The sequence below is a fragment of the Heptranchias perlo genome, chromosome 1 (assembly GCF_035084215.1).
Source record: "Heptranchias perlo isolate sHepPer1 chromosome 1, sHepPer1.hap1, whole genome shotgun sequence".
NCBI lineage: Eukaryota > Metazoa > Chordata > Chondrichthyes > Hexanchiformes > Hexanchidae > Heptranchias > Heptranchias perlo.
In genome coordinates, this window is record NC_090325.1 from 143887644 (window position 1) to 143906043 (window position 18400).

Here is an 18400-nt window from a genome sequence, read left to right on the forward strand (position 1 = left end):
TAAAAGTAACGTTGAAGCTAACGTGCTCACCGCTATTTATGTGCAATTGGAAAGCAACTTCCAGCGACAGCACATGTGCAGTTAAACACGGTAATCCAGAAGTTGCTGGCCGAGATGCATTGCTCCTCCAAAAGCTGTGCGAAAATGGCTTCCCGGAGTCTGACTCACCGTTCAAATATATTGAACGGCGTGAAGTTCCTGTACTTACCTCATAGATATAGACTAAACTTGCCAAAATAAGTTAAGGCTTGTCCATTCCAGTCTAAGTACCCTTTTAATGGCATGGTAAGTCTTAATTACTGCTAAACAACCTCTCTGGCACTGAAAATTAACTTTTCCAAGTATAGACTCTCATTCCTTCAGTTTTTAATTATTGTTGGACATTTAAAGAAAAATTTAAATAATTTTTTTAACTTTTTCTTTCTGTCTCTTTTACCTCTCTCTTAATCCAATCTTTCTTTCTCTCTCTTTATTTCGCTTTCTGTACCTGATTTAACATTGAATTCACCATTCTAACTTACACTTCCTGGTTCAGATTCTGTGCTGCTCATTAACGATGCTTCAATCTGATTGGTTAAGGAGACATACAGTTGTTTGTCCTGTTCACACAGGTCCCAGATGCCCTGTAGAGGGCGTCACACTGAATGGTTCTCCAATTTACAGTAACTTGCTGTGCAAAACCCCATAGAAAGTCTATAGACAAGTGCAAGTTTAATGATCGGTTGGTGCCATTCGTTCACTGCTCACAGCAAAATCCGGCCCATAAAACCTATAAGTACATCTTACTATGCAATTTATATATTTTCACATTTATTATTTGTTTTTACTCAGATTTCCTTTTTTTACAAACCTCCACAAGGAAGGCTGTCTGTTTTATTTTGGCATTAATCTTTTATGCCGTTAAGCATCTTTCACAGAATGATTCAACATGGGGTAGCAGCCACACTTCAGTCACAAAAGAGAGACACGCAGCTTAGGAAACGCTGGTTGTTCACCCCTGCTGTGAATGTTCAGTCCATATTATGGACCAAAAAATAGCTAAAACTCAAAACTACTCGATAAAGTACAACTTCCGCCTGATGCAATGTATATGATCATCTTTATAGTTCCAGTAGTTCCAGTCTGTAATGCTGCACCACATGGCTATAAATTCAGGAAGTCAGGCAATTCCACAAATCCTGTTTGTGCCTGTTTAAAGGAATACTTTATTTTTCTAAGACACTATCAAATTTTGTAGGTCACTCAGAAAGATCAACAAAATATTTCAAAATTGCATGCTAACCAGAAGTCTGCAATGTTTAGTATTTTTTGCTACAAGATCTCCATTTTTTAGGCAAGAATTCAATTATTTTTGTTGCAAAAATTCAATTTTTTTAACTGCAAGAGTTCCATCATTCTTGATCAATACTGAACTGTTCTTTAAATCATTAGCTTTTTACCTACTCCAGAATCCCAGGGATTGCTCTCTTTTAAAATGTTCTCATTTTGAAAGTGCCCAGGCTCTCCTCACAAGGCCTGGAAGTAAATGATCTGTACGCAAACAGTCCTGCTCAAAAACAGATTATGCATTAATCTGGGTCCAATATGTACCCCCAAACAATATATAGCAACATCACCTCATGCAGTTGCACACATGTACCTCTTGGAGCTGGTTTGTGGATGGGATCCTCAGAATCGGTGTTTTGCGCTGCAAAAACAAAAGCTATGCATCTACATACATGCATCTGCCTAAGATAGAGCTAAGCACCAGAAAACATACAATTCAAGACCTGGGTTTTCTAGAGAATTCCGCTCTCTGCTTGGTCTAGGTAGTACACACACTTACTAACTTTTTATTGCAGGACACAAGGCTGATTTTCCTCTCCTACCCTCTGCCAGGTGCCAGGCAGGTACAGGGTTCCAGAAGTGCGTTGTGCCTATGAAGGGAGCAGATCGCCCAAATTTCCTGGCCTCGGGCCATTCACATGCCCCGATCATACTTGTGTCACAGGCCTGACTTTTGACAGAGCCTTGCACTGGGGACCAGATTGTTTGGGGTTGTGTGGGGGGGGGGGTGTGCGGGGGTGGAAACAGAAATGGAGCTAAACGACTGAGAAGCCTTGAACTGCATTCCTGGCCACTGGTATCAGGATCTTTTGTCTTTTGCTGGCCCCCCCTCAGATCATCTGGTTCAAGAAAGGTCCCAGAGTAGGAGCCACCACCAGTTTTTTGGGATGCCCCTCCATTTGGGCACCCCTCAGTTGGGTACATCAGAAAGTGAGGTGCAAGGCCCAGGAACACCCCTTCTGACCTCATTTTAAAACTAATGCTGGGCCTACACCTATGGGCAGGTGCAGTCTTGAGTTATGCCCATTTGGACTTCCCTGAAAAATCCCATGATAGCATAGTGGCCGTGGAGACCTGATGTAATGGGTCCTTTTTTACCTCTTTGCTGCGCCTGGCCACTGAACATTCTTCAGGAACAATGAAGAGGAAAACCGCCCCATTTATGAGTAAGTTGTCATAATTACCAAACACTATTTAAAGAGTTAACGAATGATGATCCAAGTGAAATTACCCTTGAAGATTCAGGTAGGAATTTATTTTTATATTGGCCCTTTTACAAAGGAAGCCAAGTGCACGCCTCTATCTTCTTTCTGGGACGGATGAGAAACGCTCCCCTATACGGGGAACTGGCACCACTTACTGCCATTTGTAGATGAGTGCCCAAAATGCACCCCTAGTTGCGAGGTGTGCGCCCCAGCCATACAAATGGGGTAACCTTCTCTGACCCTGCAAATTCTAGTCATTGCCGGAGGTGACCAGTGAGTTCATACTGCCATTTTTGCCAGGATGGACAACCTGTAGGTTTTCAGCCCCCATATCCCTAGTTATTTCAGTTATGGACAAGAGGAAAGAATAAGTTATTTTGTAATAGTCATACAATGCAGTCATTGTGACTGTAATTACTTGTCACATGCATGTTAATGAGGTACTGATGCTGTATGTTCTGCTTTTGTTGCATTTTTAAGTGTTTCAGATGATGAGAAATGTCACATATTTACTAAATGCACATACAATTCAAGGACCCATAAAACCAAACCACTGATGTACCAAACTGGCGAGGTCTGTAAGTCCCAGTTATTTGACTTTGCTAGTTTAATTTTTATTACATTTTTACATTTTCTTTTCCAACTAGGGCAACAAAACTACTTGTGTGCAGGAAGAAACGACTGCATTATTGACAAAATCCGCAGAAAAAACTGTCCAGCTTGCCGATTGCGAAAGTGTCTTAAAGCAGGGATGAACTTGGGAGGTAACATTTTGTTGAGTAAATTGTAGCAGACAGAAACATTTTTAGATGGTTGTTAGTTAGCAGTTATCTTCGGATCCATCAGTTTATATGGCCATCTGGATTGGAACATATGTTTTCACTCAGCCAAAACATCTTTTTATCGTGGGGTAAACCCTCCCTCCTAAAATGGCAGTGTGTGACTATAACATGCATAAAGTTAGGTTTATCCAATGGTTTGTTGTACTATATTGTTAAAAAAAAATTAGTTGCCTTATATTAAAGTATTTCGTTTGGTTGGGTTAGCATACAATCCTTTAGCCCCTGGGTTCAAATCAAACCCATGTGGGTGGGATGAAAGTCTTTCTGTCCACTGGCTGTATCAAATGATTTTGGACAGATTTAGCTCAGTTTCTACTGGTTGTGGGTCCACAATAAAATAACTCCTCCTAATTTGGCGCAAAATTGGCAATCTCCTGCAGAGAGACCACAAAGTTGGCTGTTATGGGAAATAGATGTGTCCTAAACATGCACTAACATGCTATTTGCCTTAATATGCATAGAAATACACTTTAAAAAAGTATTGTATTAAAATGTGTAGAGCTTATTCATAAGTAGTATGACTTTATATTGAGGTTACTTGCAGTTTTACTATTCTGTTTTTAATAAAAGCTCCAGTGTGTGACCTTTGGGCAATTTAAATAAGTCCCATAGCGAAACTATGAAATCTCATGAGAAAACATATTTGCAGGCAATTAAAATAAAACAGGCACAATAACTGCTCCCAATAAGATACCTCATAGTAAATTATAACTGAAAACCCATAACCACTGTCACTCAAAAACATAAAAGCTAATGGAAGCAAGATAATTTAAAACCTTGTCCTTTTTTTAAAAAAAAATCATCATCTGCATTTTTACATTAATATTAGGTTTTAACATTTTAATATCTATAATGATCTTGTGCAAAGCGATATTAGAATTCCTGAGAATATCTTTTTAATGTCTGCAGAAATATGCAATGACCAAATCTTTCTGTGTATTACAAGAAAAGAAGATCTCAATATGTGAAAGATAATGGGGTGAGAACCTAAGGTGTTTTAGACAGTGTTTTAGCAGTAAGTGCTGAAAATTGATCATTCGCTGTCACTGTAAAAATATTATCAAAAAAGCTAATCAAATATTGGGATAGTTCTCAAGGGCATTTGACTGTAATTCAGAAGAAATTATTCAAATTTTTCTTGTTGAGGCTACATTTGGAATATTAGGGGTAATTTCATAAATTTGAACTCTTGACACAGCACCTTGCCTATAGAAGCGCATATTGGGAATTTGAGTGTGTTTCCATGATTTTCCATCTGCGATGAATCATGGGGAGTGCACACCCAAAGTTCTGATATGTGGTCCTGGAAGCTCTGTGTCATGATTAAGAATTTCTGAAATTACCCCTAATGTATACAAGTTTTGATTCATTGGGGAAGGTTTGAAGATGAGCAATGAAGATAATGCAGAGCCACAAGTCCCAGAATTATGAGAAGATACTAGCAGAGTTAAACTTGTTTGAAGAAAATTGCAATGGGGTGGTTTGCAGGTATTTAAAATGCTGAAAGGTATAAACAATGTTGATGTAAGCATACGATTTAACCTAAACCATGTCATCATAATGAGGGTACGGGTTCAAAATTAACAAGCCTCGAATGACACTGGAGATTAGAAAGGTTTTCTTTGCTCTGAGAAGTACTCTGTACTATGGAACAGACACACAGTGAAAACAGTTAATTAACTCCTTGAGAAAAGAGCTCAATGAATATGTGTTTGGGTTGAATAGTATAGGGATAAGTATGGACAAGATTGAATGGTATAGGGATAATTATAGACAAGATTGAATGGTATAGGGATAAGTATGGACAAGATTGAATGGTATAGGGATAATTATAGACAAGATTGAATGGTATAGGGATAAGTATGGACAAGATTTAATGGTAAAGGGATAATTATGGACACGATTGAATGGTATAGGGATAAGAATGGACAAGATTGAATGGTATAGGGATAAGTATGGACAAGATTGAATGGTATCGGGATAAACATGGCCAGGATTGAATGGTATAGGGAAAAGTATGGACAAGATTGAATGGTATAGGGATAAACATGGACAAGATTGAATGGTATAGGGAAAAGTATGGACAAGATTGAATGGTATCGGGATAAACATGGCCAGGATTGAATGGTATAGGGAAAAGTATGGCCAGGATTGAATGGTATGGGGATAAACATGGACAGGATTGAATGGAAAAAATTACTGATAAACAAAGAAATAGAACACCAGTGGGAAACATTTAGAACAGTGATCAATAGAGTCCAGGAGAAATATATCCCACTAAAAAGCAAGAACAAACTAGCCAGTAATGATACACCATGGATAACTAAAGAAATAAGGGCAAAATTGAAACTATAGAAAAAGGCATACACTAAATACATAGACAACAAAGGAGAGGATGACAAAAGGATAGGAAAGAAGTTTAAAAAAAACAATTAGGAAGGCAAAGAGAAACTGTGAAATTAAACTATCAAGGAATATCTAAAGAGATAGTGAAGTATTCTACAGACACATACATAACAAAATAAAAATCAGGATAGGGATAGAGCCACTAAGGAATGCACGCGATAAACTCGCAGGTAATGACACATTGCCTCAGTATTTGCCAGGGAGACTAACATGGTGGGCATGACATTAGAAGAAGAGTTCAAAGAAGATATAAAGACATTTAAGATAGAAAGGGGGGAGATAATTGATAAACTAATCAGACTTAGAGAGGATAAAACCCCTGGTCCAGCTGGATTTTATCTGTGCATATTAAACGAAGTTAGGGAAGAGATAGCAGAGGCACTTACATATATATAAAAATTCATTAGAAAAGGAAATAGTGCAGAGGACTGGTGGACTGCTAATGTGATTCCTGAATTTAAAAAGGGAGATAGAACCAGTCCAGGGAACTGTAGCACAATTAGCTTAATGTTGGTGGTAGGAAAGATAATGGAATCCTTACTCAAAGATGTAATAGAAAAACATCTAGAAACTGAAAATATAATAAAGAATAGTCAGCACGGATTTTAAAAGGGAAAGTCATGTTTAACCAACCTTGCTGAATTCTTTGAAGAAGTAACAGAAAGGGTAGACAAAGGTAATGGAGGAGCATAAACACCAGCATGGACCTGTTGGGCCGAATGTCCTGTTTCTGTGCTGTACATTCCATGTAATTCTATGTATAGGGATAAACATGGACTGGATTGAATGGTATCGGGATAAACACAGGCAGGATTCAATGGTTTAGGGGTAAGCAGAGACTGAGATGAACAAATATTTTGTGGGACACAGATAAGGTAATTAGCAAAAGAAACAGAGGCGAGATGAGGAGAATTTCTTTTACACAGCGAGTTGTTATGATCTGGAATGCACTGCCTGAAAGGGTGGTGGAAGCAGATTCAATAATAACTTTCAAAAGGGAATTAGATAAATACTTGAAAGGGAAAAAATGCAGGGCTATGGGGAAAGAGCAGGGGAATTGGACTAATTGGATAGCTCTTTCAAAGAGCCGGCACAGGCATGATGGGCCGAATGGCCTCCTTCTGTGCTGTATCATTCTATGATTCTGACACAATGGTTTCTATACTGCTTGGGTTGGGAATAGGTGACCTGTGGAGAGCAGCAAGCCAGGGTTCAATTATGGATTAGATGGATATGTTCTGGAGTTTCACTTGACTATCTTTGAGAATCAGGGAGTATTTGTGCAGAAATTTCACTCAGGATATTTAATGGGTTGAGTTGGTTTACAAGAAGCAGAGGAAGAGCTTGCTTCTTCCTCTGCTTCTTGTTAGTCCTCTGCTTCTTCTTCCCCCCCCAGACACATCTAGAGGAAGCGAGTTTAGAATGGGTTGCTGAAGAGCTCAATTCATGTGTCACTTAAAGATTTGTGGAAGGAACAAGCTTGATGAACCAGTTGCCATTTTCTGTTTCATGTTTGAGTACATTTCTTGTACTCTTATATCTGCTAAATATTTTTAAACTAGTTTTCAGGGTCTGATTAATTTTACTGTCTTCTCAAATGATCCTCATTTTTATTTTGCCTGTGATACTATTTTGCAACTACAATGCTCCTAAATATGACCATAAAACTTAATGAGGAATTGCAGATAGATTTTGGTGAAATGATTACTTAAATATTACTGAGTTTGAAAACTTCCTGGGCCAATATTTTCATACATTTACAATAAAAAATGGATTCCTCCAGCATTCTGGTGCCACTTGTTCCAAGGTAGACTGCAGTGTTGAGAAGTTATCCATGAAGGTATAGCAGATACAAGTAATAGACTCCTCCAATTGACCAGCCACCTGCTGCATACTGTCAGTGACTGTCCCCGATGCCTGCACATATGTTTGATGTCCTACAAGCATCCTTCTTTTATAAGGAGGACTCATGAGATAGGCTGCAGCTCCAAAGGGCACCATCTCCTGGCCCTGCATTCTTACTCCCCCTCATCTTCCACCGCAAACTGCTTCAGCTCGCTCGTGCTCTGTATTTCACCCAGTGCATTCCTTTATACCTCACTCTTTAATTCCACTTAGGTGGATATCTCTGGGCTGGTGCTTGAGAGGGAAAGAATGAATGATGGCCCGTTCTCTGAAATGCTAGCAAGGCTGGGTGCAGAGGAGCTTGCTTCTTCCTCTGCTTCTTCCCCAGACACATCTAGAGGAAGCGAGTTTAGAATGGGTTGCTGAAGAGCTCAATTCATGTGTCACTTAAAGTAAAAAAAATGTCATAAGTATGACATGATCTAGTTTGCTGGCTAGTAATGAATGATACAAAAGTGCGAATTGAAGAGAAGCAGAATGTGCTGAAAAACCTGCAGCTGGCACCTGCACTCCTACTTCCCCATCTCTGTCTCCCTCCCCAGGAGCTGTAAAGCTTTCTCCACGTAGGGAGTGAGAGGGTGGAGGTTGGTTTGGTCGGCAATGGGGGAGGGCAGACTATCAGGATACTGTGGATTTAGGGGAGCACTCCTGGCTCCATAGGAACATTTTTTTAAATTATTTTTTCCTGGGAGTTACCTTTGGGCCACTGCTGGCGTGGCAAGCAGCTCAAAATCTATCTTTATAAAATTGGCGAGCTGCCTGTGGAAGAATGACAGGCGCCTCCAGCTCACCCAGCTCATGTCAATGAAGCCGAAGGCCGGACCGAGATTGGGCCTCTGGCCTCCCAGTTAGGGCGTGGTGTTCATTTCAGGACCAAAAATAGGCTAAAAGTAACTTCTACCCCAACATCTCCCTCCTCTGCTTACTTTCATTGAGAAGCACTTTCATCATTGAACCTTGGGTCTCATGTGCTCCCTGCAGACCTAACATAAATCTTTCTGTGCAAAAGCTTTCAGAGCTGTTGAAAATGCATCTTTTTGGTGTGCTGCCTTTAAATCCTGCATCAGCAGTTTGGCCTACCGAATGGTGAGTTCCCAATGATTGGCCTTCCTGATGCGGGAGTTTGTCATCGTTATGTAAATTCCGCTAACCCTGGAAACTCCAGTGGGGTCAGGCCATTTCTTGGTCAGCAGAAGAAAATTGTCCTCTGCCATTTTTCTACACAGGTTTTTGCCCAATGTAGAAATTTTAGGATAAAATGCTCAACCAACAGTAGATTTAATATCTGTCATGTTTTGAGTAGTTTTCCTGGCTTCATTAGATGTTCCACAGTACAATTCATAAGATGACATTGAAAATCCCTGTAAACATACATATATAAAAGTTTAGAAAAAAAATACAGATTCTGGTATTAAAGCTGAAATAAAATTCAAAAATTCCTAAAATCAAACTGATTTTTATTTTCTTTCCACCTTAGCACGGAAGTCTAAGAAACTGGGAAAGGTGAAAGGGCTGCATGAAGAGCAGCAACCACCACACAGCCCCAAGGAAGGGATCACGTTCACTGCTCCTTTACTGGAACCCACAGCAAGCACTGCTCTTGTTCCTCATTTCTCACTTATGCCACCGCACATTAACCCATCCCTGATCAGTATTCTCGAAACCATTGAACCTGAAGTGGTTTATGCATGTTATGACAACAGTCAGGCAGACACAACTAATCACTTGCTGTCCAGTTTGAACAAGTTGGCGGAGAAACAGATGGTTCGAATAGTGAAATGGGCAAAAGGTCTTCCAGGTAGGATTACATGGAAACATTCTATTTACACGTCTATAACACATCCATGCCATTTTCTTACCTTTTGCATGCGTGTTAGTGCTTATGCTTTTAATGATAGGGTTGTATTTTCTCCCCTATATCGCATTACCCTTTCACAACAAAAGAATCTGACTAAAAAGTGGCTAAAATATATTTTAATGGCATAGCATATAAAGCTGGACCTAAAGACAAATAAGTCAAAAAATGTTAAGAAATGATGATTGCCGAAAGTAGTATTTTGAGACAGTGGGATACTGAGTTGATCGCAGAAGGAACTTGAAACTATTAGCTCTAAACCTGGAGACCTATTTCTGGTTCCCAAACCTGTGCACACTAATTGTATTTAATTATAAAACATATGCTGAATAGTCAGCTAATGTGGTATGAAAAACAATACTGTCTCAACCTCCTCTTCGTACAATAATATGCCAAATAGATAAAAATCTGACAATGAATTCACCTGCAAGAACTTGGGTAATAAAGTATGTATTACCATGAATATACATGGCTCCGCGATTCCTTGGGGTTCTGCCAGTGTCCTTGTAGAATTATGGCAGGAAACCAATGAAACCCCCAGGAAAATGGTGGCAACCAGGGCCTTAACCCAGCAAGCCTGCCATGATCGCGTTCTGCAGTTTTTTGGTCCCCATATATCCCTTTCCAGTAGATTGCCAGAGATAAGATGGGGACATCAACACCATAATTTTGCATGTTTCCTCCAAACTACAGTGCTAGGGGACTTAAGTAACTCTATCGAAAATTATGCAAGGATATGCAAAAATAACAGCATGCATGTGCAAAAGTGGTGTTCTCTGCTTTGACAACATCATTTTGCTTAACTAGACATCCATACCTAATCTGTCTGAATTGATCCAAATTAAACCAATAAACATGAATTGGGACACTTTGAATAATATTGGCTTCATAATTAAGTTCAATACCTGACCCCAACAGTTTGTGTGGGATTTTTTTAATAAGGTTACAGTGGGACGTTTTTACTACGTTAAAGGCGCCATATAAGTGCAAGTTATTGTTGTTGTTTATGGCTAGTTGTGTAATTGAAACTTTCTGATTTAAACACAATTGTACTAAACCTAAGTAAGTTTGGTTGTTAATGTTTTTTGTGATGTGGCATTCCTGATTTGTGAATTCCTAGAGGACATTGTGTTGGGACAAGCTTGTATTAAATTTAATTAGTTGAAAGAATTTTGAATTCACTTGATCAAATCTGCCACTTTATGAATTCCTTGGTTGAATCACGTTCCAAAGCACAAAGCTGATAATGAGGGAGAAAAACTTGGATTAATCCAGAGTGGTGGCAACAATGGTGAAAAGCCAGGTAGTTAATGTGCTGTATGAATTTAGAGATAGATCTATAAATCACCATGGTTTCTAGCTTTTATTATTTTTCTTCCTTTTTAAGACTTTGTGGTACTCAGTGGTGGCCATATTTTCTAAAAGGTGTGTGTGTGTATACAGAGTGGGTAATCAACTGACTCAGTGCCTGGCTGAATGTCAGCACCCAGATGGATACTCTTCTTTGAAATATAATATATTGTAACTGGAGGGAATGCTCTTGCAGCATATCATGACTGGATGATGTCATTTTCTACCTTAATTATTTATTCTTGATTACAGAAAAACTTTTCCAACATTTCCCATTCACCTATTAACCAAACAATATTAAGCTCTTGTCACTTTTTTGGACTTTATTTCACTCAATATATGGAAATGTTTAGTGGAACAACTTGCTGGCACTTTGTGACCACACACAGTGGTCAATGCTTAGGCCAGTGGATGCCATTTACAAAGCTATTTATAGAGCTATTTTGAGCCCAAACATTGCATTTCTCAGTAGTATTTCAATTCTAAAAGAACATATTTGTGAAAACTCATCATGTTACTTTGATTTAATATTTAATATAAAAGTAAGGAGGAAGAAGTAATGAACAAAGGTCAGTTATAAATGGTGGAAAATTTTAATGTTATATATTTAGAAAAACAGGTAATTTATAACAAAATATACAGATTATCCACAAAATCAAACACCACGTAAACAATAGCATATCAATATGAAATGTGAAACTTAGCCTTGGCTCAGTGGTAGCACTCCTACCTCTGAGTCCGTAGGTTCAAGCCCCACTCCAGAGACTTGGGAGGGGGGGGGGGGGCGTAAAATTCAACTTGCAACTGTTTCTGACGCAAAATGTGTGGCGTGAAGCAAACACACGCCCAAAGACTTCGGCCTGGTTGAAATTGGGCCTCAGGCCTCCTCTGCATGAAACTGGTGAGCTGCGGACACCAATTGGACATCCTGATGTAGGTTGCCGGTTGTAGCAGGTTCTGATGCCGAGCCAGCCAACAGGTGGGATCGGGGACCGGGGAGGGGGGGGCTGCCCTGTATAATCAGGGGTAGAAACCTGAGGCCTACCACATGTCCGATGGACAATGTGTATGCCTCTGTGCTAGGGCAGTTTATAGCATGTTGGAAGCCTGCACACAAACTGAATTAAGCTGACAAGGCCCCAACTTTTATAGAAAACAAAAAAATTGTAATGAGTTGACCTCACATTATTCTGTCAGGTCAGCTTGCATGGGCGCAGCACATGATTCATTTATATAGTGGCTTTCATGACCTCATGAGGTCCTAAAATGCTTTACAGCCAATGAAGTACTTTTGAAGTGTAGTCACTGTTGTAATGTAGGAAACGTAGCAGCCAATTTGCACACAGCAAGGCCCCACAAACAGCAATATGTTAATGACCAGATAATCTGTTTTAGTGATGTTGGTTGGGAAGAACTCTCCTGTTCGTCTTCGAAATAGTGCCATGGGGTCTTCTACATCCACCTGAGAGGGCAGATGGGACCTCGGTTTAACGTCTCATCCGAAAGACGGCACCTCTGACTGTGCAGCACTCCCTCATCACTGCACTGGAGCGTCAGCCTAGATTACATGTTCAAGTCTCTGGAGTGGAACTTGAACCCACAATTTTCTGACAGGAGAGAGTACTACCACTAAGCCACGACTGACACCTAGTGTAATAATTTTATTAAAATGTAATCATTTCTATCAGACTGAAAATTCTACTATGAAAACCTCACCAAATTTCAGGTTACATGATGGGATTTGTGAAGAATCTTGACATTGCCAAATAATTAGACTTTTCCTAAATACTACAATGTTTTCCTTTATTTCTTTTGTGGTTTCCCTGTATATTATTCTATTTCCTGTATATTTTACCTGATGTAAACACTAGTAAGAACACACCAAGATAAGAATAGTAACATTTAAACAGTTCAGATATTTTGATTCATGGAGTGTGTATACAGGGAAGCCACAACGGAAATAGAGCAAAATGGTTAGTATATAGGAAATAGTCTTTAAATAGACAATCCATCTATTCATCTGTCTATCTCTGTCTATCCATCCATCTATCCATTTATTTATATATCAATCTATCTAATTAATAGTCTTGTGTGTAGCATATGTCACACCTTAAATCTGCACCTCACACTTTAAATGTGAATGTTAATCTTTGTGTCACACTTTAATAACTACTTTAAATAACCAGGATCTGTGCAATTAATCATTCTGATGTCCTCAAATATCTGACTGCTGACATTGCCAGTCAGGAAGGAGGAACCAACTACCGTGAAACCAATCAACCAAAATACTCATAGAATTTTTTCAAAGTGGTTTCAGTGGTCATGTAGCTTTCCAACTCACCACACCATATACCACTAACAATTAAAATTTAAACATAATAAATACATTAAATATATTGTATGATTCTTTAGTAAGTCACTAAATTTACCTTTTAAATGTAACCCACTATACATTACAACAGTGACTACATTTCAGAAGTACTTCATTGGCTGTAGAGCGCATTGAAACGTCCTAATGTTGTGAAAGGCACTATATAAATGCAAGTCTTTCTTTCTTTATTAGAACTCCCGCATAGAGCTACCTCTATCTAGGGACTCAGGCTTCAGACTCTGTTCCATTCCCGAAGATAGCAGTTTTCATCTCCATGTTCCTTGCTGGCATTTCCAGCAGCCTACATGTGTGAGCTCAATGCCTCTTTTTGGGCCTCCACACACGAGTCTATAATCTGATATTAGGAGCAACATTCCTCCCTCTTTTTAAAAGACGGTTACTGAACGTTGCACCAGGCACTCTGCTATCCTTACTGAAAAGTCTGAATCTCCCAGTTCTGAGGGCAATGCCCACTTTAATGTAAGATTGAACCTGCCCGAGGGCAGCAGTAGGTCACCAGGAGTTGGTGCTATGTTGGGAAGTCAGCAGAGGTGTAGTTTGCGTTGGGGGTGCTGGTGGGAGTTGGAGCCAAACTGAGAGTACAGCTGGAATTGGGATCATGTGGGGAAACTGGTGGGAGTCAGGCAACAATGGAAGGTCAGCCAATGGTAGTTAAGGCTTAGGAACATTAGAAACAGGAGTAGGCCATTCAGCTCCTCAAGCCTGTTCCGCCATTCAATTAGATCATGGCTGATCTGCACCTCAACTCCATTTACTCACCTTTGCTGTATATCCCTTGATACCCTTACCAAACAAAATATTTCAATCTCAGTCTTGAAACCTTCAATTCTCTTAGTATCCACAGTCTTTTGGGGGAGAGAGTTCCAGATTTCAACTACTCTTTGTGTGAAAAAGTGCTTCCTAATTTCGCTCCTCAGTGACATAGCTCTAATTTTAGATGATGCCCCCTTGTTCTTGATTCCCCCACCAGAGGAAATAGTTTATCTGTACCTAATCTATCAAATCCTTTTAACATTTGGTAGGAAGAATAAGGAGGCCACATACTCCTTGGAAAATAAGCGTCTAAATGGGATAGAGAAGCAGAGGGATCTGGGGGTACAGATACACAAATCACTAAAAGTAGCGACGCAGGTGAATAAGACCATAAAAAGGCAAACAAAGCACTGGGGTTCATTTCTAAAGGGATAGAATTGAAAAGCGGGGAAGTTATGTTAAACTTGCATAGAACCTTGGTTAGACCACATTTGGAGTGCTGTGAACAGTTCTGGTCTCCATATTATGAAAAGAATATAGAGGCTTTGGAGAAAGTGCAAAGAAGATTTTATTGGATGATACCAGAACTGAGAGGTTATACCTATCAGGAAAGATTGAAGAGGCTGGGACTCTTTTCTCTAGAAAAGAGAATACTGCGGGCTGACCTGATTATGAAAGGGTGGAGATGTTTCCACTTGTGGGGGAGACCAGAACTAGGGACCATGAATATAAGAACTGTAGAGGAGCGACGAAGGGCATAATTTATGGGGTTGAAGACTTTGCAGGAGGAGCATGGAAGACAATTCAGATAATCATGAAGTCTTAAAAGTGCCAAAACAATAGATAATATTCCCAGAATTGCTTTCAGCGATCTCTACAACTTACACTGGACCTACCTGTTCCTGTCCCTGAGTGCCTTACTAGTTTCGATGAAAATAGCATTGGGGTCCTAAAGACATTGTAGGATCCAGATTTGCATGGAATAACGAGGCTCCTACCAGTTTCCATCAGGAGCACTGCCTGCCTAAATCAAGGCCTGCTCAAAAATCTCATGGGGTGGGCCTCGGGTAGGAAGTCAGCAGTAAGTTTATTTTACTATTTTCATCTCACCACCAGCCCGTTAACTCTGAAAAATATGGTAAGGCGGTGGGGGGGGCATAGAGAGATGAAAATCACCCCCAGTTAGTTTCTGAATCTGCTCAATAACAAAAATTAAAATTTTATGTTCGACATTTTGATAGCTTTATTGATCGACTGACTATTCACTGCCAGAATCAGGCACTGTAGTGGGAGTGGCGCTAAATTATGACACTAAGTGGAAAGTGAAATATTCAATCAAACAAAAATATTGAGAATTACAGATGGTAAAATTGTTTGAAGGAATCTTTTATGGCTATCATGTTCTGTTTTGCAGGATTCCGAACTATGGCACTTGATGACCAAATGACTCTACTCCGGTACTCTTGGATGTGTTTAATGACGTTTGGCCTTAGCTGGAGATCGTACAAACACACCAATGGCACAATGCTTTATTTTGCACCAGACTTGGTGTTCAATGAGTAAGCTTCTTAAATATTACATTTTTTTTGCTTGTTTGCAAATTTTCTCCCCATACTATGAATGTTGTTAATGTTGTTCATTAGGTAACCCATCAACAGGGCGTTCGATATCAGATTGGTCTGTCTTGATCCTCAGCACAAAAACTGCCCATAATTCTGTTTCCTGTGCCATATCACCTTTGATATGTGATAGTGATTTTTGGTCACCTGTCCTAATATCTCCTTATGTGCTTGGTGTCAAATTTTGTTTGATAATCACTCCTGTGAAGCGCTTTGGGATGTTTTACTACGTTAAAGGTGCTATATAAATGCAAGTTGTTGTTGTTGTATATCATTCAATATAGTTTGCTGCTCTGTGGTTGCAATGAAAGCACATTTGGTTAAATTCCAGTATTTTTGACGTGTGCTGGTGTATATTGGTGGTTTGCTGCAGCACATTCTTAGTATATTAAATCCTGGCACAATACCAATATGCATCAGTCAATTGCATTACAGTAAATGCAACTTTGATATGTGATAGTGATGTTTGCAAAGTGATAATTAGGTGGAAACAACAATTATCCCTCAAAATGTCTTATTTCAGCAGCAATAAATTTGGGACATCCAGATGTGGCCATAAATATCTTTATATGGAGACTTCTAAAATGTAGTTAGCTGACATGACATGCAAAAAGTAATAGGGTTAAATCAATCTATGACTGATGCATTTATGATGGGGTCATAAGAAAAAAACTAATAAATGAAAGCAGACAGATGATGGAAAAGATAGTCATAGTCTTCAGAGAGGTTGTGAGCAAAATGGAGAAGGCTTGAGAGCAATCAGAGATAAGTCTTTAAGCCAGGCATGTGAGAAAAACAGACAGCATGGGAAAGGTTAAGAAAGGGTTTATAGAAAGCATAGGTGGGTAGCAGCATTATGTAATGCCATTAAGCACCAGCCAGAATTCCTGGCATCCTCCAGCCTTACACTGGATACACCTACCTGGGTGTTCCCAGAGGGAAAAGTTGTCTGCAAAAGTCAATTTGAAGGCACAGGCAGCCTTTTAGCATATTAGACCCTGGCATAGAACCATTGTACTGTTATTGTGGTATGCCCCTGTAAAATCTAGTGATCTAAACTGCCTCTATTTGTGTACACTGTAATAGGCTGACATTGAAGCAAGGCCTGATTAATAAATGGAGATAAATGTTCAGGCCCAAACGTGCAATTAAACAATTCTGAATATTCTCTCTCTTTCCTGACACAAAACAGTGCTATAGACCAGGGTCGTCCAATAGAAATCACTGACTAGCCATGGGCATGGCTACGGTGACAGCCACATGCACTAATTTTAGTAGAAAACGTCGTACACGCAATACAGATAAATGTACTTCACGTGTTTATTTACTTAACAAACATCTACCACCATTCAGTCCGAAACTTTTCAGTCTTCCCCTTTCACCAAAGTTTGGAATTCTGACATAAATTTATCAGACATCTTAGTGCAGCTGCTAGGTTTTTGTCCAGCAGTTGCGAGTGGTACTTTGACTTCATCAGAGTGATTGCTGAGGACGTTGACTTGCACAACAAACGCTCCAGACCTGACCCTGCTCTCCATCCAGAACGCGGTTGGATGCTGCTTCCCCTTTGCCACGACACACCCTGTTGGAGTTCTCATTATTGGTTGGGCTTACTGGCTTGAAGTGGTTATTCCAATTGGTCAAGCTGACCATGATGTCGGCTCACCTCTTCATACAATGTTTCTGGTGTTTCCATGGTGCTGAAGTTTGGTGTTTTCACCCGTGTTGTACACCATTTCAGCAGATATCCAATAAGCAGAAATCAGGGAAGTAAAGCACACACAACATTCAAAAAGCACTTGTACATTCTGCATTTTGTCTTAACATTTTACCAACGAATGCACAAAAAGGTTAAAGTACACATGCATACGGCGTGCGAATATGAGTATTGAGATCACATGCCCAACAATGGTGTCTATTACTCATTTTTTATTTACTAAACAAAAATACTGGATTCCCAATCAGCCACATGTGGCTAGTGGCTAATGTATTGGACAACACTGCTATACGCTCCTAATCCCATAGCAGCTCAACATAGCCTAATTTACAGCAGACTCTAACCCAGTTGACTCAATAGATAGTGATCAACTCTTTGCTGCTGGACACTTATCAATTCTTCTACGGCTTTTCTTGGTTGAGCTGGATATGGTAATGCCAGCTTGTAGTTGCTTCCCCGTGTTGGCTTTGTACAGTGAGGTGGCAGACATCAAAAGAGAGAAAGAAAGCATTGGGATAAGGTTTGTATCTGCATTTATATCTCAGGCTGTGCTGTAGCCTATGAATTGAAATCCACCAGTGTAGCCCACAAAATAGCCTCCTTCACCTTGTCCTCTTTTCCCCAGTGTGGCTGGCTTCCAGACCATTTGGAGCCATTGTAATGGCTTTATAATGGTCCTATGAACTTAGCTATTGTTGAATAGCTTTAGCAATACTTTCCCACCCCAGTGACTATGTTAGTGAAAGCCTATTTCCAGAGGTTAATGGGGGTAATTAACATCTATTTCCAAAGATTAAGTTTGAATGTCTCTCATCCATTTCTTTCTTACAAAATTAACATGTACTTCACCTAACATTACACTTATATTTTGAATTTTTCTTCAATGGTTCTCAGAAGCGTGTAACCTGCCCAGGTTGGGGGAGGTGAGGCACATAACACCCAATCTGCCAATACCTCCCACCTAGCTCCTGATCTGTTGCTACCTGCTGCCTGACTCTCCCAGTCTGTTGCTGCTGTCCACACGAGTCTC

General features: G+C 39.8%; 1 protein-coding gene across 2 annotated transcripts in view; it reads left to right on the forward strand.

The window, feature by feature from the left end:
- nr3c2 (nuclear receptor subfamily 3, group C, member 2) overlaps positions 1-18400 on the forward strand; it is a 327756-nt gene that overhangs the window by 256906 nt on the left and 52450 nt on the right. For both annotated transcript variants that reach the window (XM_067992205.1, XM_067992200.1), the window contains 3 exons: positions 3179-3295; positions 9162-9482; positions 15449-15593. In XM_067992205.1, coding sequence (XP_067848306.1) covers positions 3179-3295; positions 9162-9482; positions 15449-15593 — 583 coding nt within the window. The remainder of the gene's footprint in view (positions 1-3178; positions 3296-9161; positions 9483-15448; positions 15594-18400) is intronic.